A 23,439-nucleotide genomic window follows, 5' to 3' on the forward strand; every position below is an offset into this window, starting at 1 on the left:
CTACATATCTTATATTAGTGTTTAACATTAATATATTAATGTTACAGTATTTATACATTTAAAAAATGTTACATTTTCTTAAACTTTATGTTAATTGTCAGGTTTAAATGGGGTTTTACATCTATGGAAGCCTGTTTCCATGGATTAAAATAATACAAATATTCATTGACTTTTTATCTCTCAATTTAGACTTTTTCTCGTCATTATGATTTTATATCTCACAATTTAGACTTTGTTTTTCACAACTCTAAGAAAACAATCAGAATTGCACAATATAAACTCACAATCCTGAGGATAAAACGAATCTGACTTTCTCGCAATTCTGAGTTTAAATCTCGATATTCTTTTTTCTTTGGAATTTTTAGATTACATTTTACAGTTCGGTTCAGTTTTTTTTTTTTTTTTTTTTTTTGTTTATATCTCAGAATTCAGACTTTTTCACAGTTCTAAGAAAAAACCTAAACTGCACAATATAAACTCAAAATTCTGAAGGAAAAATTCAGAATTGTGAGATGTAAACAAATCTGACTTTCTTTCTTGCAATTTTGAGTTTAAATCCCGATATTCTGACTTTGCTCTTTACATCTCGCAGTTCAGTTCAGGTTATTTTTTGAACTTTTTTTTTTCTTCTCTTTTTTTCTCAGAACTCAGACTTTTATTCTCAGAATTGTGAGTTTATATTTCACAGTTGACTTGAGATGGTTTTCTTGCAATATCGCAATTTTGAGAACATTATCAGAATTGCAACATAAACTCACAACTGCAAGTTTTAAACTCAGATTTGAGAGATATAGCCTAAACCAAATTGTGAGATATAAACTCAGAAATGCAGAAAAAAAAAAAAGAGTCAGAGTAGCTATTGAGATAAAAAGTTGCGATTACTTTAGTATTTTTATTCTCTGGCAAGAAACACTTCTTAGCTTGTCTGGCTGGTCTTAGATCCAGCTTAACCAGATAAGACAAGCCAGCTTAGGCTGGTTTTAATTAATTTATTTTTATCTTTTTCTTTTTTTTCAGCATAGCTGGCTTCCACAGAAATCTCATTTTTAACAGTCAAATAAAATCTGACAACAATAAATCATAAATTCCTCTTCTTTATTTGTATAAAATAAAGTCTCGCTCAAGTTAGTCCAGCAAATATGCTCTTTAAATTAAACTACTGCAATAAAGTGCCATTAAAACAAGGCCTCGTTTTGTGAAAACAGAACACCCAAGCGTCGAGACATTTGCAGTTGCACAACTTGTTTAAAGTTATTCACATTCACACACACACACACACACACATTGCACAACAACACAACAAGAAATGACTTGTATGAAACATTACTTCTACCCCAGTAAAATGCTTCGCTTCTTAAGACCGGCTATGTGAGGGATGTTTGCACCTGGAAACATAATGACCCTGCTTTCTCTGCTCTCTCTATCTATTTATCTATCATCCCTTTTCCTCCTCTCTGCTGAGCCATCAAAACTGCAGAAACTTAAATGGCACAGCAGGCACCCTCCCTAGTCGTGACGCACCCCGGTATTTATAACACTAGACATCCATTTTGTTTACGATGACGGAGGTGTGCAGCGCTACACTGGAGTAGAAGAGTCATCTAGCGGTCCACTGCGGTACTACAACTGCAGATTCTGTCGCGTTCTTGTGGATCAGAGCTTTTCAGAGATGCCTTCTGCCCTTAAACGAGCATTAACAACAATAAGAGTTAATAATAAAACTGATCTCACATGAGAAAGTGCACATGTATGACAGGATGAGCATTTTAATCCAAAATGACTTGCAGTAGCGACACTGAGAGTTAATCTTGGTTCACAGATTTAGTGTCCAAGGCAGGTCATGTGAGGTAGAAAATCTGACAGACTGCAAATCTCAAGATTTTCATCTGTTTGTTTGTGTGTGTGTGTTCCAGCACATAATGTGCTAAATATAAATCCTAGGTTTAGTCCTGGATGCAGATTGTGTTGATGTAGCCTAGAGCGGTAATAAATCCCACAACTTCATTTTCTGTTTATCAGACATTTTCACATAGATTCAAAATCCAGAGCTCTATTCTTCATGTGTCAACTATCAGCTGAAGAGAGAAAAAATAACAGCAGTGCCCCGGATGACCTTGATTATGGACCATTGATTTGGGTGACCCAGAGGTCAGCATGGTAACTTCTTCCTGTTCTCACGCACCAGATACACACATGTAAATGTCATTATCACAAGGAGCTGTACCGTCATGTCAAAACACAGATGATTCTCACTTTGCGTAAAGAAAAATGGCACAGGTCTTAAACCCAATCATTCATATAAACAGGTTTAGGAAAAAGCGATCATTTTAGATTCATTTAAATATCTGGCTCCAAAAAATATTTGGATATCACACATAATATCTGAATCCAATACATTAGAAACAAAATATCAAAAGTAAATATTGCAGAAGCTTTTCTCAGAAGTAACTTAACCTTTCTGTGATATTGTTAAAATGACTTCCTTTTCACGACTTACTGTAGGTTACAAAATAATTTATTTATATGTTTGAAGCACTACCATTCAAAAAGGTTGGGGTCGTATTACAGTAAAAACCGTAATACTTTGAAATATTATTATTATTTGAAATAGATTGTAACAATGTATAAGTCTTTTCAGTCACTTTGTAACAATTTAATGCATTCTTGCTGAATAAAAATACTAATTTCTTATAAAAAAAAAAAAAAAGAATGTTAGTGTACAAACACATTTGTGTAACTGACTTTTTGCTCAAAATATTATAGTTACTGTACAATGAAGCAATTTTTTTTTTTCCTTGGAACTCAGAAACTTCCAACACAAACACACACACACACACACACACACACACACACACACACACACACACACACTGTTTCGCCCCAGCTGCAAATATTTGCATGTACCATTGACATTAAAATATTTGTAAGGCATTTAAAAGCTGTGCACATTTTCCAGTTTTTACACTGCTCAAGTTGACCTATTTCTTATGCCTTAATTAAAAACAAAACTTGCAAGCATGCTCATTCTCATTAGCACATATTTGTATCATTTCGAATTCGGCTGACTCATAACACTGTGTCAAAACAGTTCTTCATTTTTATGTAAATGAGACCAGCCTTACCAAGCACATGAATTGGTAAATTATTATCTAATCACTAATGCAGTCCTGTTACACTGGATAAAATTATTAGATAAACACTGAAAACAACAAATACTGTAGCTCATATCTGTTTGATTAGGAGTAATATTCTTAAAAGAGCAGGTGTTCTCTGTCTGAAAACAATTCATTTGTTCTGTTTACTTGTTCTGTTTGGTGTTTGGGTGTTTGAATAGCACAGCATGAATTATGCAACCACCTGAGACAAAAAAATATCATAAAAACAGCTGGACAGAATTTGAAAACAAATGCAGGGTCAGTGAAATTTAAAATGTAATATCCGCAATTATGCTGTGATAAGAAATCATGTTTATGGACAGTTTCTTTTTCTTTTCTTTTTTTCTTTTTTTTGCAACTAACAGGGATAATTTTGATCTAAAAATTAGATTAGAATAATTTATTCGCATTCTTTTTTTTTAAGAGGTAAAAACAATGAGTGAACTTTTGATACTTAGCTTAAAGTCTCCATAAAGTCTAGACATTTGCTCTGATGACATCAACCTTGTGTCTGAAATCTGAAGATTGGATTGCAATGAAAGTGTTGAAGGAAAAAGACAAGAAGGGTTTATCACTACAAAAAAAAAAAGCAAGGCACGAAAACTAATCTCAGCCAAGATTCATCAGCAGCATCATGCAAACAGCTCCATGGAAACACGTCCTTTTGGAGACAGATAATTTATCTGGGCTTCCAAGCACTTGAGGTCGACACGAACTGATATGTTTAGAGTTGCTTATATTCATGAGTGATGATTTTCAATCTCATGAGATGTGAGATTAGTCATCAGGAAGGTTTGCTGGCGAGAGCGTCTTCATTTATTGCTCATCAGATGGTTGGGAATGGAGACTACAAACAAGAAACAGCTGCTGCTTTGTCAGCCACTAGGGGGCAAAACTTTCAGTTAGTCTCAGTTCATCAGTGGCCAGCCACAACTAAAATAGTTTTATCAATCACAAGGGTATTAATAGAACTAACATAGAAATAACTATAAAATTCAATACACATACCATTAGCTTAATTCTTTTTGTGACAACAGTCCCCTGGCCTTGTGGGACATTTGGGTCCCTTAACAGCTTACATAGCAGTCACAGGTCAAGGAGGAAGAATTGGTGCAAACAATCCCTGTTGTGAGGGAATCAGTAAGCCAACACAGTCTCATTTGCCTAGTTTAACCTTAGAGGGCAATTATGCCATTGTCATGACAGGGCATGCATTTATTTTATAATTTCATTTTTTTTAAATTTTCTAGATTCATTATTTCACAGATAAGAAATAATAATTAAATAACATTACATTTGTGCTGCCAATGTACAGAATTTTTTTAAGAACTAAACATGGGGAGGCTAAATGTCAATGTTTTTTTTCCTAAGTATTCTGTACTAAATATTATACATTAAATTTTTATAATTTAATTAATTGAGAGATACGTTCGTTTACCATATTAGCCCACATTTATGACTCCAGCTGTGTCCTTAAGTAGTTAAAATAAAATTTGTTCAATAAATAAATAAATCTACAATGTTGAAAAAAATTGAAGCTGTAAATAAAAGAAAGACAACTGGAGTACGTTTTACAAAAAAATACAATTTCAGTTTTTCTACATTTTCTACATATGATAACTCAAACCTCACACATAAGGATTTCGCCTCGGGAATATCTTTAATGTTACCTGTGGCAGTTATTAAATATTAAATTCATAACGTGCGTTCCTGAACCTATGGAAGTTTATCAAGTGCGGGAGTAGGAGGGGCCGGTGGGAATCTGCGCGTGGGGCTTCGCAGGAGGTAACCAATCAATACTCTCTCAATTCCTCAAAGTAACGCTGAACTTCAAGACGCTGGCTTTAAACGGACAACTATCTTTTTTTAGCATCACAGAGTGTCTGAAATGAGCTACATGGGCAGAGGAACTCCTCTCAGACTTGCTGTGGTGGTAATGCTGTTCTCATCGGGAACGCCGTGGACTTTCCGAGAGGAGAAGGAGGATGTGGACAGGTAAAGTGTCCGTGCAGTGCGCGCGCTGTCAGCTCGCTGCTTACACGAACTCAGGGGATTTAAAGTTTGTTTCTTGTGCGTGAGGCAGATTTGTTTACGTAAAAAGAAACAGCTGACGGCTCCTTTGTGTTACAGAGAAGTGTGTTCAGAGAACAAAATCGCAACGACGAAATACCCGTGCGTAAAATCCACAGGAGAGGTGACCACATGCTACAGGTAAGGGACTGTTTACTTCTCCATCTTAACATTCTGTAGGTTCTTGTGTATGATAATGTTTATTTATTGTATTTTGTAATGAATTTAATGTACCCGTTTTGTATTTATTAAATTGGACGTCACCACTTCCCATATGGGATAAATAAAGTGTCCTGTTTGTTTGTCTGTCTGTCTATCATGATTGTTTATTTAACATTTTTTTATGCGATGGAATGTGTTTTGCCTTTAGTTTTCTGAAAATCGTGTTTGCAGGTAGGCTGCCAAGAAATTATGTTTAGTTGTTTTATGATTTAGTTTGAAATGGTACCACTGGCATTCTGAAGCCAGACAGTTTTTAATGTACCATGGTATTCTACATCACTAACAATACTCAGACTCCAGCTGGATTTTATGCATTTCTTATGTGGGGAAGGAGAAAACGTATTAAGTTTATATTTAGAAAATGAGACCCGTATTTTTTTACTTTTAAATTGAAAATGACTTAAATTTGTTCACTCAGTTACTGTTCTCTCTCACAGACACACACACACACACACACACACACACACACACACACACACACACACACACATGTACTATATAGAGAGAGAGAGGGAGATTAAAAGAGACTTTTAAATATGCCAGATTATCACTTGCTTATTAAGTGTTTCCTTGAGAGTGACCTGTATTGTTTCTGTTCCCAAAGTGGCCAGGGTTTCCTTTTATTGGGTTAGCTGTGTTGGTGCCTTGTGTGGGGCATGTAAAATAATCTTGTTTTCATTCCTGTGACCGCTTAGAATTAGTGAAAGAAAGCAAGGAGATATTATTCTTTGAAGGTTAGGGATTATGATGCTGGAACTTTAAGCCGGCTCCGGATGCAAAGCAGAACCAGACTTCTCAGCTTTACGTTGGTAACTTGACTTACTCTCAAAACCAACTGACTTAACTATGTTCAACATAAAAGTTTTTATGAATGCAATCCAAGTTAACAAGGATACAGGTTGCTGAGCTCCAAAAGACAGAAAGCACCATAAACTTGGTCCATATAATTTGTCCTCCAGACAAGTCAAGTCAATGGAATACTTTTATTCTTCAACATTTCTCCTTTGGTCCATGGAAGACAATTCTCATTTTAGGAATGAATTACTCCTTATGTAGGATAAAAATCAAGCAATAGAAATTGTAAATGAAGAGATTTTATTCTCTCTCTCACATCACTTCTTAGTTGTGACCCTTTCTCTTCTATGGTGGTGCATTTCATTCCACCTGCATGCTGGAAGTAGCAAGTTAAAGCACAAACTACTACAGGCTTTTTATTTCAGCAGGCGTTGATGTGCGATGCTTTGAAACGCTTGCCAAAATTGTCGTTAAGCTTGTCCTTGTAAATTCTTGGTGTGTGTGGTGCACCAACATTGGTGACCTGTGGAGTCCCTGAGTCTCTCAAGCGTGCTTGGAGAGTATTTGCACAATGGGTCTCATGCTTGCTATTAACATTTGCTCATATGCAGATGACTTAAATGACTCAATCACAGTTTTGATATGAGCTCATTGTAAATTAAAAGGTGCAGTTAAGCCACCACACCTCTTTTCTTTGTGGCTTGGCGGCTCTTAAACTCATGATGCAAGGAAATATTTGTTCAATTGATGCTTCTGATCTGATCTGATTTTCTGTGCATCTGTTCTTGTGTTAGAAACATGCCAGGGATTGTTTCTTGAATAGATCATAATGTCAAATAGAGGAGAACATTCAGATGCATCGCAGTGTGACATTTTCTTTGGTTTTGATTCATCCTGCAGTTAGATAGTTGTAAAAACTGGATGTTTTGTCCATCATTAAGTCTTCATTTTTTTGAATTCTTATGGGCTTTGTCTCAGAAAATATCTATGCATGTGTGTAAAAGTATTTTGGCGCTATGTTGTACTAATATGTATGTAGCTAATGGATAACATTTGTATCTGGATAAGGGTCGCAGTTGATTACATTTTAAATTAAACTACATTATTTGCTTTTTTCATCAAAAAAAGTTACAGTTCATTTTAATGACGCATTTGTATCTGAAGATCAGCGCAGACAAAGGCTGCAGACAGCACTCCTTGTTTGTATATTTATTTTATAAGTGCACAAAGTTTTGTTGTTATTATGTCTGTATACAAAAAAAAGTAGACCCTTTACAGATTCGATTGATGTATTGCACTTATCTGTACGATCAAAACTGAAAGTGTAATTTAAGTTCTTTTCGGGGTTATCAGGAGAAAATACCCCAAAACGCGTATACGCGTTAATCGACTCCAGAGGGTTAAACTGCATGTTTTATGAAAATATTCCACAGTTTTTCACATTTTTATTTTTTGTTTAATTTCATTTCATAATTTTATTTTTTATATAGAATTACATTTTTTAATTGTAACATTTATTTGTATAATTATTCACACAAAATTCTTTTAAGCACCATTTATATAAGTAATCACACAAAAGGAATAAATTAACAGCTCTGATCTGAAAGCTTTCATGTGGCTAAAATGTGGACCAGAGATTAATTAATGGTAATTTTTATTGGGAGGAAACCGTTTTACAAAGGAAAGCAGTGTATTCTGAAAGTCTGGTGTGCAGTTGTTGATATTGTGCCATAGAATTTATGGGTCTTAGTTTTAAATGAACTGCAGCATACAAAGTAAGTTAGTACTGTAGTCTTGGATTAATAGACATATTTTTTCTCAGGACTGGGATCAGGGACAACATTGTGAAGCCAGATCAAAATGAATCAGAACGGGCCTTTCCAGAACATATTGAAGGTGTTTCTGGAGAACTTGGTTCTTGGTTGTTCTTCCAAATATTTCTGGTGGTTTCAGGCCTGTTTCTACACTCTTGAAGCATTGCAGGCCAAAAGGCAAAGGGAACCAAACAGACAAAGGCCATATACTTATAAACCTCTCGTTTTCTTTCCTCTCACTGACTCCTCTAGGGCTGAAAACCAGCCATGAACTTAAACATAAAGTTCAAATGACTACAAGCACTTGTTTGTCGCCAGAAGAAATCTTTTTAATTATCAGCTGAACCTTTATACAAACTGGGAAGCCTCTAGAGGCCAGTCGCATGTCTTTCTCGACCCTCTAGTTCATCTTTAATGTCCACTGGTGTCAAGGGAGTTTATTTCCAAAAGTGTCCATTAAAAGAAACAAGATCATATTGGGTTTTTAAACCCAGACATGTCTAAAAGCTCTCTTGAGCAAATGCAGATGTGTCTGGCATATGCACGGTAACATGTCTAAAAGCTCTCTTGAGCAAATGCAGAGATTCGGGGCTGAAACTATCTGAAGAAGGACAAAGGTTTTACTGGTCTACCACATCTAATTCCACTAACAGTACAGTAGACCTGTAGCATGGCTTCACAAGGGTACTGGTTACCAACTAAAGGAATCCATAGTTGCGCTACATTGTCCTTCACAAAACGTGATGTCTACTACTTTTTTTGTTTTAAATGTTTATGACCATATGGCAAGGAAATGTGTTTTTTTTTTCTTCTTCTTCTTTGTCAGAGGACTGTATTGAGGAGAAGACAATTGAAGTTGAAGAATCTGTCAGTCTCCTGTTTCTTTTGTTGACTTATTGTTTGTTCTCTTGAATAAACGTGGGAATATTTGAGTTATTTTTATTCTGTTCATCGGTTTTGTGAGTCCACATGCATGTAGACAAGCTGCTATCCATGGAAACTTGTTTCTATCACAGAAAAAAAGGATATTTTTGCGATATTTAATTTCAGTTCTTACGTTTCTGAGTTCATATTTTACAATTCTGACTTCTCAGAATCGGAAGATAAAATCTCAGGATTGTGAAATTAACTCACAATTCTAAGAAGAAAACTCTGAATATGCAAGTTTGCTAGAAAAAAAAGTCAAAATTATTAGACGAAGAAGTCGCAGTTACCTTTTTTTAATCCATGGTTGGGGAAAAACAGAATTGTAAAATGTAAACTCAAAATTATGAGGAAAAAAGACAGAATGGCAATATGGCTTATAGCTTGCGTGAAATAAACTCATAATTCTCAGAAAGTATATTACTATTAGATATAAACTTTTTTATATTATATTTTATATATTTTATAATTATATCACTTTTATTCATGATTTATTCAACAAGTCTCTATATTGGTCAGAGCATGGTGGTGAAGAGAAAAATGTAGCATAGATTAAAAAAAAATTGGTTGACGTGTTTCTTGCTAATTGTCTTAATTAAACTCATATCATTTGTTAGAAAAAAAAATGTGTTCTCATACAAGGTTCTCATACCGCAATTGTTTTAAAATTGTTTGGATTTTTGAAATCCATCCATTTTAATTGATTTAGATTTTGCCAATGTTCATATTTCATCAGGAACAGTTTATCTTAACTATTTTTTTATGAGCGTGAACTCTTGATTAACACTTATGAAATATGGAACAAATCTCATTTAACGGCAACACATGCACAGCCTGAAGACGTAAGAGACCTCTACAACTTAATTGCACAAATATTTAAGCATGATTTATTTCCAACAAACATTTTATGAAGGGTTTGTACTTCCCTTTATTATTGAATAGACACAAGGAAGTAATTGATGTGAATCACTTTCAGAGCATCTGCCCTTTGGGATTCCAGTGCATTTAATTTCATGACTTAGGCAGAAATATTACGCAATTTTACAATGATTAATGCTCTTCTTGGTTAAGTTAACCAGATGGTTCATATCAGTGAAAGTCTTCATCAATCAGCTCAAAGTGCTCATCAGGCCCGAACACGCTGTCAAACAAACCGTTTTGACTACCAGCTCGTGAAAATCCCGTGGAATCGGATATTGGCGTTGTTGACCCATGAAACGAAAAGGGTGATTTAACAGGAAATCCTTTGCATTGTTCTCTGTTGTGTCTTTAAGATGACTGTGGGGATTAATGGCAGCAGATCAAACAGTGGTCAACGTGCCAGTCTTTTTTTTTGTGGTATTGTTTCTTTGAATATCATACGAATTCCTTCTTGTTTGCGCATACAGAGCTCTGGTTATAGTCTCTGTTATGGGGTGTTTTTATAGCCACAATGATTTCACGCAGGGGTTACGATTCCATATGAATGTGTATCTTTTTAAAGCACAAATGAGTCATGAGTTTTGTAGATGCTTAAATCAAATGGACCACTGACCACCAAGTCAACACCACTTAACCTGATTTATAAGCTTTTCAACTGGCCAGTATTTATGACAGGGATGACCCTTATTGTCCTCTCCAAAAACCCAAAAAGTTAATGAATGTCCACATTTTCAGGCAGCTCAGGAACGTGCTAGATCGAGTGACTGATTCTAGTTGGGACGCAGCCAGAGTTTATTTGGGATCAGTTGAGCCAAGCTAGTCAAAGCATGGAGAAAACTGAATGCATTACCCAACAACGTCTGGAATTTACACAAGTCCCTGATGAATTCCGATGAAAATAGTGGTGGTGGAAAATGGCGTTTGTTTTCTAGCACTCTCCTTTAATGATTTTCTCTCTTTGCTTTCCACATCTTGTCATGACGCTGTTTCTTTCAACGCAGGTCTGGTTGGTGATGCCGTGTTGCTGTGTGTACACAGCTGTAAGCTATGAATTCAGATGTGTTCATGAACTTTCTTCAAAATATCAGTCTTGAAGAAATTATCCAAGGTGAAAATTGTAACGCCCCATTGACATCTAAACAAATTACGTCAACTTCTGACAGATTTGCACATGCAATTTAAGGAATAGAATGAAATCATTATGATATTGATCTATAAAGTAGATCATTAGCTGTCATTTTTATTTTAAAAATCTCCAGTGAATCTCTCATGTAAAATGCTATGAATGGCTCTGAAAGTAGCTAGGAGGGGGGGATTTTTGTGTATAGAGAAAAATATTGTATATTATAGTGTATATATTTTATGCAACCATGTTTTTACTACTTCTATAAGCTTGTGAAACTGTTTTTAAATCATATTTCAGACATGTACAGTACCTCATAAATGATCAAAGCAATAGCGTGTTATTGTGAAGTGACATTATGGTGTCACATACAAATGATGGCCATCCCTCTCGCTGTCTTATGTTCACAAAGGTTAATTTCCTGACCACAGTTTTTACATAGTTTTGCTATTAATCGCCAATTTTCTTGCAGTAATTAGAAGCAATGGTGGTCTGTTTTGTCTCACTAGTCAAAACGATACAGACTCATGGTTAGGCCGGTAATGGTTTGCTCATGCAATTAGAAGGTCAAAGGGCAACAACCTGAATAATTGGGGCCTGATGTGGTAAATCCAGTAAACCATGTTGCTGTTTAACCAGTTCCCATTACCTCATTTCTTCATTTGTTAAAACCTCATGTTTAAGTTAGTAATAATCAAGAAGTGCAAATTTAATTAAGAATTTTTTTTTTTTTTTTTGCATAAAGTTTTACACTTGTACTACTGTACACAAAATGTTGGGGTCGGTAATATTTTGAAATATTTTGATTTTATTGATTTGTTTTTTAATGCTCACCAGGGCTTTATTAATGTGATTAGAAATGGTAATATTGTGAATTATTATTATTATTATTATTATTAATATTAGTATTAGAATTATTATTAGTAATATTAGTATTATTAGTATTTAGTATTAGTATTATTACATTTTTAAACAACGGTTTCCTAGTGTAATATATTTTCAAAAAGTAATTTATTCCTGTTTTGGCAAATCTGAATTTTTAGTAGCCATTAGTCTGCTTAATATTTTTGTGGTAATGGTGATACATTTTACTTTTTTTGATAATAAGACTGTTTAAATGGAAGGAGTCGGTGGGGTCAAACGGTGGGGAAGTTGTGGCCTAATGGTTAGAGGGTTTGACTCCTAACCCTAAGATTGTGGGTTCGAGTCTTGGGACAGCAATACCATGACTGAGGTGCCCTTGAGCAAGGCACCGAACCCCCAACTGCTCCCCGGGCGCCACAGTATAAATGGCTGCCCACTGCTCCGGGTGTGTGTTCACGGTGTGTGTGTGTTCACTGCTGTGTGTGTGCACTTTGGATGGGTTAAATGCAGAGCACAAATTCTGAGTATGGGTCACCATACTTGGCTGTATGTCACGTCACTTTACTTGAGTTGTCAAAAAAAAAAAAAAAAAAAGTTTACAATATAAACGGTAGGTAAGTTGCCACTGTATTGAAATCCCATGACCAGTCAACTACTACTCCCTTTATAGCAGTAACCAAATATGTTAATTATGCAGTTTTAATTGTGGCGGAAATTGATATAGGTGAATAAACACTTGAAAAAAGGGTGTGTTACATATCCCAAATAAATCTTTATTTCAGGTGTCTTGCAGCACATACTGTATGTCACACATACAGTACATCATCAGTTCATTTCAGTGCTTTGTGAATGGAAAGCATATAGACTAAGTGCAGCTGAAGTCATGGGATCCAGAACTAATTTTCTGGTACCTTTGGCTCTGTTTCCAAGGTCAAATTCACTTGAAATGCTCTTGTTGTAGGATGAGTTTGCATGTATAACTGGTGAATCTCAACCCTCAGAGACATTGCCAGTTGGCAGAACCTTCCCTGCTTGAGTTCTGCCAGTCGCTGAGGATAAATAAGTCAATGCCTCAGCTCATTGAGAAACCTCTCGGCTAATGTGAATGTAAAATGAGTCTCTCTCCATCCTGGCATTAGAGAGAACAGGGAAACTTGATGTTTAAGGCCCATTCTTTTCCAGTAGTTGACTGAAAAAAAGAAGACCTCTTTTCAATCTGAGAGTGCAGTTGAGCAACAGGGAGTCTGCAGCGCTGTTTGGGATATCTTGGCAGGCGTGCGGGGGAGAGGACTTGTTGTTTTTGTTGTGTTGCATTCCTCAGTGATGTATGAATTGCCTTGGATCTCTGGTCTTGCTCTCGTTCACGTTTGCTGATTGCGCATTATTATATCTTGTTGTCCATCCCAAAGTTATCACATCTCTGTTTCTCATCATCATTTAAAGTAGGGACCGTGGTGTCATGGCCCTTGCACTTTGACATCTCTGGTTCTTCAGCCGAAGTTTATACGTGTTATAATGTGTGGCGTTCTGCTGGAATTCTGTAACTTGTTTGCTGAGTTATTGTTGCATTTGTCACCAGTGGCATACAACGGCCGTGTTTTCTACCACACACAGCTGTGCGCTCTACCGCCCTTTTGCTTTTCTGAGGTTTACTGTCTGAGGTTTACTTGTGTAATCACAAATCAAAATTGAAATTAATTTTTTTCCACTTTTGTTATTATTCTTCTGTGTGTGGGATGGATTTTTTTTTTTCTTATTAAAACAAAAAAATATTTTAGGGCAGGATAGAGCCTTAAATGTCTTGTATTTTAAGTGAAAATCATTTCCACATCATTCATCCAATTCAATTTCTCATCCCTGCATTTATCAACCGAGCTACAGAATCAGATGTACTGTACATTCTGGTAGAAAATGTTTAGAATAGCAATTCAGTGTGCTGTTGAAATTGCTATTTAATGATTTTTCTAAATTTTTAATTTAGTCGTTATTGTTTACACTTCAGTTTTGACTTGAAAATGGCCAAAAATGGATCTGAAGATCTGATGTACAGATAAATACAGCGCATTTATAACTGTAAAATATGATTTATTTGTCTTTGACACAACTAGCACTACCACTTAAAAGACACAAGAGAAACAATGAAGCATCATTCTTACAAACGCAGAAGTTTTAGGTGAAATTTTCATGTCAGCCATGATGATTTCCATCTTGGCAAGTGTTTTGATCCACCTGTAAGCAATTGCATTGGGTGTAGATTGATATCTGCCATTGATGTAGTTTTCTTACTGTTCTCATGTCGGTCTTTTTAAAAACAGTGCAGAGCAGATGCAGTTAACTAAAACACTTTGTCACCAGAGCAACCTGACGATTATGTCAGAGGTCTTCAGCTGTCTGTAAATGATGACCAATCACAAGAAATGGAAATTGTTCATACGAATCAAGTGTTTTGTTGTATGAAAAAAATCATTGCGTAAGTTGAAGATTGTGAAACCATATGTTTTGTGCATGAACTCATTTTCCTTGCACTTCCAAGGGTGTAAAGATCCGAAGCGCCTTTTATCAGAGCTGTAAATAAAAATGAAATTTTCCTTGTCGTTTCTTTTGGATGGTCTTCAGTAATTTCGCTTCACTGTTTGAAGAAACAGAAAAATTATGTAGTCTTTTTCTCCCCAGAGCAATTTTTTTGAGTTAGCCACGTTAACAAAGCATGTTGATACAGTTATAAAGGATAGGAAGACATAATTTGCTTTTATCTAGAAATATCTACTGGATTTATTGACTCAATTTAAATTAAAAACTATATTTATGCATAAAACATTCTTTGCCATGCTATTCAGCTCATTTCAGATGATGTCAATCAGCAGTTATTTTTGACTTAGAGGCATTGGTTGATGTTCTCGAAATTTAATTACTTATGTTTCTACCCAGATTTGGATGAAAATAGCTTTTGACGGGTAGCTCTAAACAAACCCAAATTAATAGGTTTAATATTCAATGTATATAGCAGTCTTAAATCTCTACCAGCGGATAGCGCTGGCTTTCTTCCTAGGCTCATGATATGCAATGAAGTACACTGGTATAGGAGTATCACAGCAGGATATCTTGTGATATGCCAGAGCATTGGCAAAAAAGAGCTATAAATGTCATATATATCTGTTAAGTCTCATATATCATCATGAGCATGCTTGGTAAGAATTCTTCTGGTTCTCAGAGGCAGCCATAAACCAAAGCTGTAGGCAGTCTTTATTTTATTTGCAGTATTATACCATTGCGTGACGTTTTACAATAAACCAGTACTGAGTTCAATATGAAATCATTTGATTCAGTTCATTTCACTTCTTTGTATTTGTGGATTCCTCAGTGTGTACTAAAGGGAAAAAAATTCTTATTTATATGTACTGTGTTTTATGCCACGCTTGAAAAGTTGTGGTATTTATAGATGTATTCTCGCAGAAATCTAAGTGAGATATGCAGTAGTTTCCCATTCCTTTTCCTGATGTCTTTCTTTACATAATGCATTAAAATTTAGTGCTGTTGTTTATTAGTACAAACACATTTTTTGGATGGCTATGAATTCCTTTTTTGTCTTGAAAGCTCTCTGTGGATTGTCTTTCCTTCCTGATTTTCTTTGTGTTTAAGTGCCAGACTTTAAGAATTTCTCCTCTTTGTGGCATGATGTGCCAGGCAATGCACAAGGCCAATTAAGTGAATTACAGTTAAAGGTCATTCTCTTAGATTGTAATTCATTTGTGAAGTGCTCTCTGCAAGATGCATATATCATTCTCAGAAACCATTTCCGGTGACTTTTGTGTCCCTCGATGGTGTCTAAATGATGCATAGTCTATAGACTTTTAAAAATGAATTATAGGCAAGTAAGTGTATATCTGATTTTATATTTTACATTTATCAGAAATTATTGATCTTACATGGTCAACCCTGTTATGATGTTTTTGTACTTTGTAAAAATATCTAAAACTGTCAATCATGTTACTTGTTTTAAGGCTGATGATACACTGGGCAACTTTTTGAGCATTGTTGCTTAAGCTGTCAATCATGTTACTTGTTTTAAGGCTGATGATACACGAACGGGCCCACCAACCGATCTAAAGTATCCAGAAACATCTGTTACCCATTCTCAATGATGATACACTGGGCAACTTTTTGAGCATTGTTGCCGGGCAACAATGGGGAAAGTGCTGATGTGTGTATCATCAGCCTACGGTAGATTAACACTGTTTACAGTACTTAAAGCCAGATGATAAACTTTTTTATTTGGACACAAATACAGAACTAACAAAGTGATCAGAGTAATAATTAGTTAAAATTAGTCAAAAAATAATGGATTTTAATATTGTCCTGAACGTGGCCCTACATTGCCTTTACTCCAAAAATTTTCTGTTGATGAGTTATCCTAAATATGGTTAGCAAATTGTATTTATTTTTAGTGTGAAAAAACATAGTGTCATACCTTATTTTTTTTTTTTTTTTTTTTTTTTTTTTTTTATATATAAATCTGGATTTGGAATGTCTCCTTTTTTCATAGCCTTTGGTCTTATTTACATAGCTTATGTTTTCATAACATACTCATTGTTCTCATTTACTGTTCATTACATTGAATGTAGCTGCCATGGCTGTTGCATTTCTTTGCCAGGGTTGTTTTATCAAAATGATAATGATGACCTTCATGATCCTCACAAGTGCTCCTTTTCCCATTGGTTTCCTCTTCTGAGATCAGGTTTCAGCACTACAAAAACTACCAACACAGAAGAACTTAAAGAAAACCAGACCTTCAACCAAGTGGGATTTAACTTGTTTAGGCTTGGATAATTATCTCTCTTCATCTGCATCTTTGTTTGGGGCTGTAAATATAAATCTTGAATTTTTTTAATGGCAGACATGGCAGATGATGAGCTGGGTATAATTAAAGATGAAATAATTTGGCACAAAAACTGTTCAACGGGGCATTAGTATTATTTTATTTTGTTCCAGACTTAAAGTAATACTAGCTGTCCAGACCTGTAAGTTGGGCATTGAATCGTCTTGTAATCCATGTGTTTTAGCTATCAGGTCAAATAGAATGTGACTGAGCATGTTGGTAGCTAAAAATGTTGACATACTTGCCAAAAAAAAATGGGGAGTTTGATCCACGTCTCTCTTTGCTGTGGATTAGCCTCAAGGTTTTGGCTTGGCGGAGGTCCACTCATCCTGTCTATGTGTTTACCGCAAACTTCCAAGCTTCTGTTAAGCACGGGTGAAGTCTTAGATGATTTTTTTCCTGCTCATTATTTGCTATTATGAATGGCATGTGTTTCAATAAACTAGTCTAGTAGGTTTGTTTGTTCATGTTCGGCTCGCTTGTAAAAGCGTGACTGAAACATCCTGTTTTACCAAATATTTGTGAACTGCTTGGAAAAGCTATACTTCTTACTTAGGAATAATACTGATTTAATTTCTTGGCAGCACATTCATTGTGTATGTTGCACAGATCTTTGTTTGTTAATTGACCATTTACCTGAAAATCACTTTGTCTTAGAGTTGTAAACAGATCTTTAATGTATAATTGATTGTTTCTTTTATTTTTCAAGTTTTATTAGCGAGTGGACAGGAAATGAGTGGAAGAAGGGGAGAACTGGATGGGGCAATGTGATCTCAGTAGTAATCATAGGGTTTTGTGTATAAATTAAACATTTTATGTATGAACTTTTTACTGTGGGTTTATAGAATATTGAATTTATGGAATTATTACATTGACTTTATTGTATTTAATCAGTGACATTAATGTGATGGGACTGAATGCAATTAATTGAAACATTTAATTCAAATAAAACTCTACTATTTAAATATTAAAATGTAACTATACAAATATTTATAATATAAAGTATTTATAATGATTGTTCTGAAAAAAAAAAAAACCTTCTAAAGCTGTGATTTTTTTTTTTTTTTTTTTTTTTTTAACCAAGGCGGCATTTATTTGATCAAAAATGCAGTAAAACAGTAATATTGTGAAATATTATTACAATTTAAATATATATAAATATGAATATACTTCAGTCTTTGGTGTCACATGATTCTTTAGAAATCATTCTAATATATTAATTTGGTGCTCAAAATTTTTTATTTATTCTTATCAGTGTTGATAACAGTTCTGTCATGACAACTCTCAGAGAGTTTAGCATGGTAATATCCATGGCAGTGTTAATGTATTTGGTCTTGGCAGAATAGATCCTGTATAACCTGTATCCTGTATAACATACATGAATTCACCCCGTAGCAGATCTATACAGGTGGAGCTGGGGAAGGTGGAGGGTTTCTGAAGGGCGCTGCAACTGCTACCACAAAATAGGATACTAGCCAAGTATAAGCAGATGTTGAATGTTGAGCAGCAAGCTTATTGGCTGTTGATGTGAAAAAAAAAAAAAAAACAATCAGCTGCACCATGTGAGTAATGATGTGATTTATATCTGATTAAGTTATCGGTCTAGAGTCATGACAGAACTTTACAGTACATTTGTGCTGCTTTTTGGAAAACTATGATGCATTTTTTTTAAAAGATGAACCTTGATGAACCTTTTTGTAAAAAGGTTCAAAAGAACAGCGTTTATTTAAAATTATTTATTTTCCAATTTTAACTTGTCAGGACAATACCGTAACAGACCCCCGTGTGAGGATGAGTCAAGTCATCACTGAAAATAGCCGGTGTTCTAACTGTTTCGATCCCTGCAGTACTGACAAACTCTTGGCTCTCTCCAACTGCATGAAAAATAGCACTGTCACTCTGTCTTTGCTCTACACTTATCCTTTTTAAGCATAATTTTGACAATACTCATTTGCCCCTGCCATGGTTTCAGGGGGTTTTGTGTTGAATAGGTGCCAATAGCTCGAATGCAGACTACTGAGGATTTGGCTTCCTAAAGAGAAACAGATGTTAGCTTTGGCCAGAATTAAAGCAGGATGGTCGAGACACAGGTTGATGATATATAGGGCTTTGTACCGTGTCAACATGTGTGTGTGTGTGTGTGTGTGTGTGTGTGTGTGTGTGTGTGTGTGTGTGTGTGTGTGTGTGTGTGTGTGTGTGTGTGTGTGTGTGTGTGTGTGCGCGCATTTATCCTGTTAAGCGTGTTGTAATGGAACTACTACCGTAGGCCTAATGATTATTTAAGAGGAATATAAGAGTGGTACTACATTTTGCATCAACATGACCCCTGTGAGTACACCCTGGGCAGGGTGTAAAAATGTGGTTTCCAGATTTGAATCCGAAGCATTACGTTTTAAACTTAAGATAAATTCTTAAAATTCTGGAATTTAAATTAAATGTAAAAAATTAAAATAAATAAATAAAGCATGCCTTTGCAAATAAATGCTTTTGGATTATTATTTTTGGATTATTATTATTATTATTATTATTATTATTATTATTATTATTGTTATTGTTATTATTATTGTTGAAAAAAGTTCATTGAAATTGCTAGGCAGTTATTACAAATAAACTTATTTTGCTAGTAACACATTAAATTAAGCATGAAAGGTTGAAGTAGACAGATTGAAATACTATTTTAAAACTCAAGATGGCTTTAAAGAAAAGAAAACAAATTATTTTCTAATGAAGCTGAATTTTGAATGAATGAATTTGGCTCATTTTGGTGCTGGGAGATTTTCATACATCGTACAGGATCTGTTGGATTTAAAGACTTTTTCCCACCAATGCTACAAATTCCCAGCATGGCTAAATTGTGCTTATTTTAATTCTTTATTTTTATGGAAAGACATTAAATGTGTTAAACTGCATGACTGATGTGTGGTGGATAATGAAGTCAAGCATGGATTGTCAAGAAACTGTTTATGTGGGTTTACATAGGAAATTGTACGTGGTTCCACAAAACCACAGTCTGGGTTTTTTCCTCCTTTAGGTGGTTAACCATTTGCCTGTTTTGGGATTTTCAATGCATATTTTACTGCAAAGCATTTCGTTTCTGTTTTGCTGTCTTTATACACAATTTGTGGTCATTTTAACTCTTAATTTATTCTCCCATTAGGAGAAGAGACGATAATTTATCAGACCTCTAGGATTTTAACTAGCGAAAGGAAATGTTCTGCACTGTTTAAGTGCTATAGTACCAATCATTTACTATTGCTAACAGCTGGATTTTCAAGCATTTGGATGCCAGTCCTCTTTTTTTAGCACATTTTGACATTGGACCGCCATTATAATATATGCTTCTGAATTTTAATATTTTTGTCAGTCATATGGACTTTCCAAGTCTCTTAGACACACTGCTTTCAGTTCAGGACATGCAAATTGTGCCCGCTCTGTTTTCTTGCTAAATCGCAGGGAAAAAACTTGGTCATCTGATACCCCATAAGCCTTTGACTCTCCAACAAATTGGATGTGAAAGGAAAAAAAAACCTCTGTGTCTGAGAATACTTTAACTGCAGCTATCGTTAAAATCGCATTGTTGACATATATAATATATTTTCCACTTAACTGAATCATTTGTTTCCAAGGAACAGTCCTGATTTGGTGTTTTTGTAAACCCCTTTTCAGAGGTCAGTGCCTCCAGGATCGTTTTTTCAGAAATGATGGACGTGTTCATTCATTCATCCCCTCATTCTTTCGTGTCCTTCGGCAGTAAACGTGTCACTGTTTAAGAAGCGGCTCAAGTGGTCAGTCCATGCACTTGACATTTTCCTGGAAAAAACTCCCGTTACTTTGCAAATAGTCCGTCTGTTGAGGGTTCCAGTAGTCGAAGACCTTTCTTCATCGTTGATCTGGCCCAAGGCCAGCGGTGTAGTATGGTTCGAGTTAAGAGAGTATAATGCAAGAAAAGGATGTCTGTAAATGTGAATTCTGTATAACAACTTATGGACGGGCATGTTCTCTGTAATTTCCGGGGTTGTCAGGGTGAGAGACATCACACCGGTTAAATTCAGTGCCAGTTCTCCTTAACACGCTTCTAAAGATACCTTGACTTCCCCCGCCTGCTGTATATTGAAGCCAGACATTGCAGATTTCTTGGTTGTTCAAGGATTTGTATATCTGAGGCGACGCACATCTTTTCTTTGTTTGGTTTAATTAACCTTATCACTTACAGGCTTAAAAGAGATATTTAGATGGTCCAGATAAAGAAACTGGTTACTGAGTGTGGAAAGGGAGAGAGATGGAGATGAGGATAGAGATTGTTCCACATGTGATTACTGGCCAAAAGGAGACAGGACTGTATCTAACTACAACCACATGGGCTTTGTGGGGTCTTTTCTAGAACCCTCTGACTGTTGTCAGGAAAACAAAGTCGTCGGCAATTTCTAATGTCAGTGAGCATGTGCAGCAACAAAAACCGAGACGTTCACATGTGAGTCTTAGGTCGGGAATTTAGAATGTGATAGAAAAACAAGACCTCACACGATAATGACATAAATATTCTGCAAACAGGTCGCCTCATGTAATTTGGGTTCAAAATGATTATCGAAGCAGTTTTAGTTTTGCTTTTCACTGATGTTTTATGTTATCAAGTTATCAACAAAAATGTTGGCCAGTGTTTCAGATCTGCACATTTACACTCTGAAGTGGCGACTGATTTAATATTTTCCAAACCACTGACAATACTTCAGCTGGGAATGCGTTCCTAAGCGTGAAGTGAACATTATTAAATTAAGCAAACCATTCATGCGGGTTTGATATACATTATTTGTTTAGGATAAGTCCAGGCTTGACAGGGAATTTTGGAGAAGCTGTCACACACACATTTCCATGGACAATGGGGTCAGAAAGATTTTTAAAAAGCTTCTTATGCTCACAAAGGCTGCATTTATTTGGTCGAAAATACATTAAAAACAGTAATATTTTCCCATTTAACACAACTGTTTTCTATTTGAATACATTTTAAAATGTAATTTATTCCTTCAGCATGTGTCCTTCATATGTGTTCCTGTGGCTCAGTGGTAGAGTATTGCATTAGCAGCACTAAAGGTTGTGGGTTCAATTCCCAGGGAACATGTTAGGTAAAAAAATGTTAGCCTGAATGCACTGTAAGTCGCTTTGGATAAAAGCGTCTGCTAAATATTAATATTATTAAATATTATTATTAATATTAGCATCCTTACTTCAGTCTTCAGTGTCACACGATCCTTTAGAAATCATTCTAATATGCTTATTTGATGTTCAAGAAATATTTTTATTATTATCAATGTTGAAAACAGTTGTGCTGCTTAATATTTTTGTTTAAAATTGTCTTTAATGAAAGAATAAAAAGTTTTGAGTATTAAGGATCTGAGTGTTTTTTAGGGTGGGTTTGAGTGTTTTTAGGGTGTTCTGAATGGTTGGCAGGGGACTTTGGGAGGTTGTCTAGTCTAGTGCCTCTCTTATTATATGCCAGGTGAAAATTGTGCATCTCTCCTCTCCTCAAAAAGCTCAATGGGTGCTGTGTGAATTAGATAAGGTGTTTTGGAAAGATGGGATATTACAGAGAAAGCATTTTCACATCAGAAAAATAGACAAGCAGCTTAAAACATTGGATTGAACAATGATAATTATGGAATGCAAATGCAGAATGCAGATCATTAGTTTTTATTTTGCTTTACACAACTGCTTTTTCCTTGGGTTGTGCGTGACCACTGTAAACCGCACCATGGAGACTAACTAAACTTTGGCTGGTTAACACTGAGATGACTAGACAGTTCAGGAGCTTAAAGATTTGATCCAGAATTATTCTCTTACAGAAATGCTGCCCGGTCAGAGTGAGTCACAGACGCTGACCTGCGAACAGCATGTCTTTAGAGTAATATTCTTTTTCAAGACAAATTGCCTTGTCCTCTGTACCTAGTGTAATTATATAATAAACGCCAAAGTCAATTCAGGCTATTAGGTTTACAGTATTTAAGAGTCCCAAGGCAGCTGTACCGGCTGAAATTGGGAAGTGAATCAAAGAAGTGAACATAACAGGAAAAACATTTTACCCTAGTCAAAAAAAAAAAAAAAGACAAGATGAATTATACCTTTTATGAAAAAGTGCAGTTCCTTCTGCAATTCGTGATAAAAGGCACTTTTCTCAGGTCTGCAAAGCATCCTGTGGTTTGACAGAGATATTTTTAGCAGGGGTATGACATTTGGAAGAAGAAATACGAAAAAAGAATGGCATGAAATATTGAGAACTAAAAGATATCCAAGCACTTTTCAAAGAGGTAACTGTTCTTTGTAAGTTATGCCTTCCTGTAACTGTATTCCCAGGAGGCAAAGTGTTTTGGAGACATAACACTAGTACTTTCCGACAGCCGTTCTCCTCTCTTGAACTTTCTGGCGAGGCCTTTCGTTCTCACTGCTCGCTTGAGTAACCAACGCACCATGACAGACATTTGGTTCACCCCTGCGCCGATGAACGGATTATACATAAGTGCATGTTTTGACAGATAACTTGCCACGGTGTTGCCATAGATTACATAAAGTGAGCACATCGCCCAAACGTCGGTTTTATCATAACACATGGGGCTTGAGATTGTTTGCGGACCCCAGGTGTTGATATTTGAAGGACTCGGAGAACCACGGAGGACTGTGATGGAT

General features: G+C 35.6%; 1 protein-coding gene across 1 annotated transcript in view; it reads left to right on the top strand.

Annotated features, from left to right (window-relative positions):
• Window positions 1-4,919: 4,919 nt before the first annotated feature.
• LOC109050767 (collagen and calcium-binding EGF domain-containing protein 1) overlaps window positions 4,920-23,439 on the top strand; it is a 46,938-nt gene continuing 28,418 nt past the window's right edge. Inside the window, exons 1-3 of the mRNA XM_019068338.2 lie at window positions 4,920-4,940; window positions 5,026-5,150; window positions 5,286-5,366. Of these exons, the coding sequence (XP_018923883.2) occupies window positions 5,044-5,150; window positions 5,286-5,366 (188 nt within the window). The 5' untranslated portion in view covers window positions 4,920-4,940; window positions 5,026-5,043. The remainder of the gene's footprint in view (window positions 4,941-5,025; window positions 5,151-5,285; window positions 5,367-23,439) is intronic.

Source organism: Cyprinus carpio, chromosome B21 (assembly GCF_018340385.1).
Source record: "Cyprinus carpio isolate SPL01 chromosome B21, ASM1834038v1, whole genome shotgun sequence".
NCBI classification, from domain to species: Eukaryota; Metazoa; Chordata; class Actinopteri; order Cypriniformes; family Cyprinidae; genus Cyprinus; species Cyprinus carpio.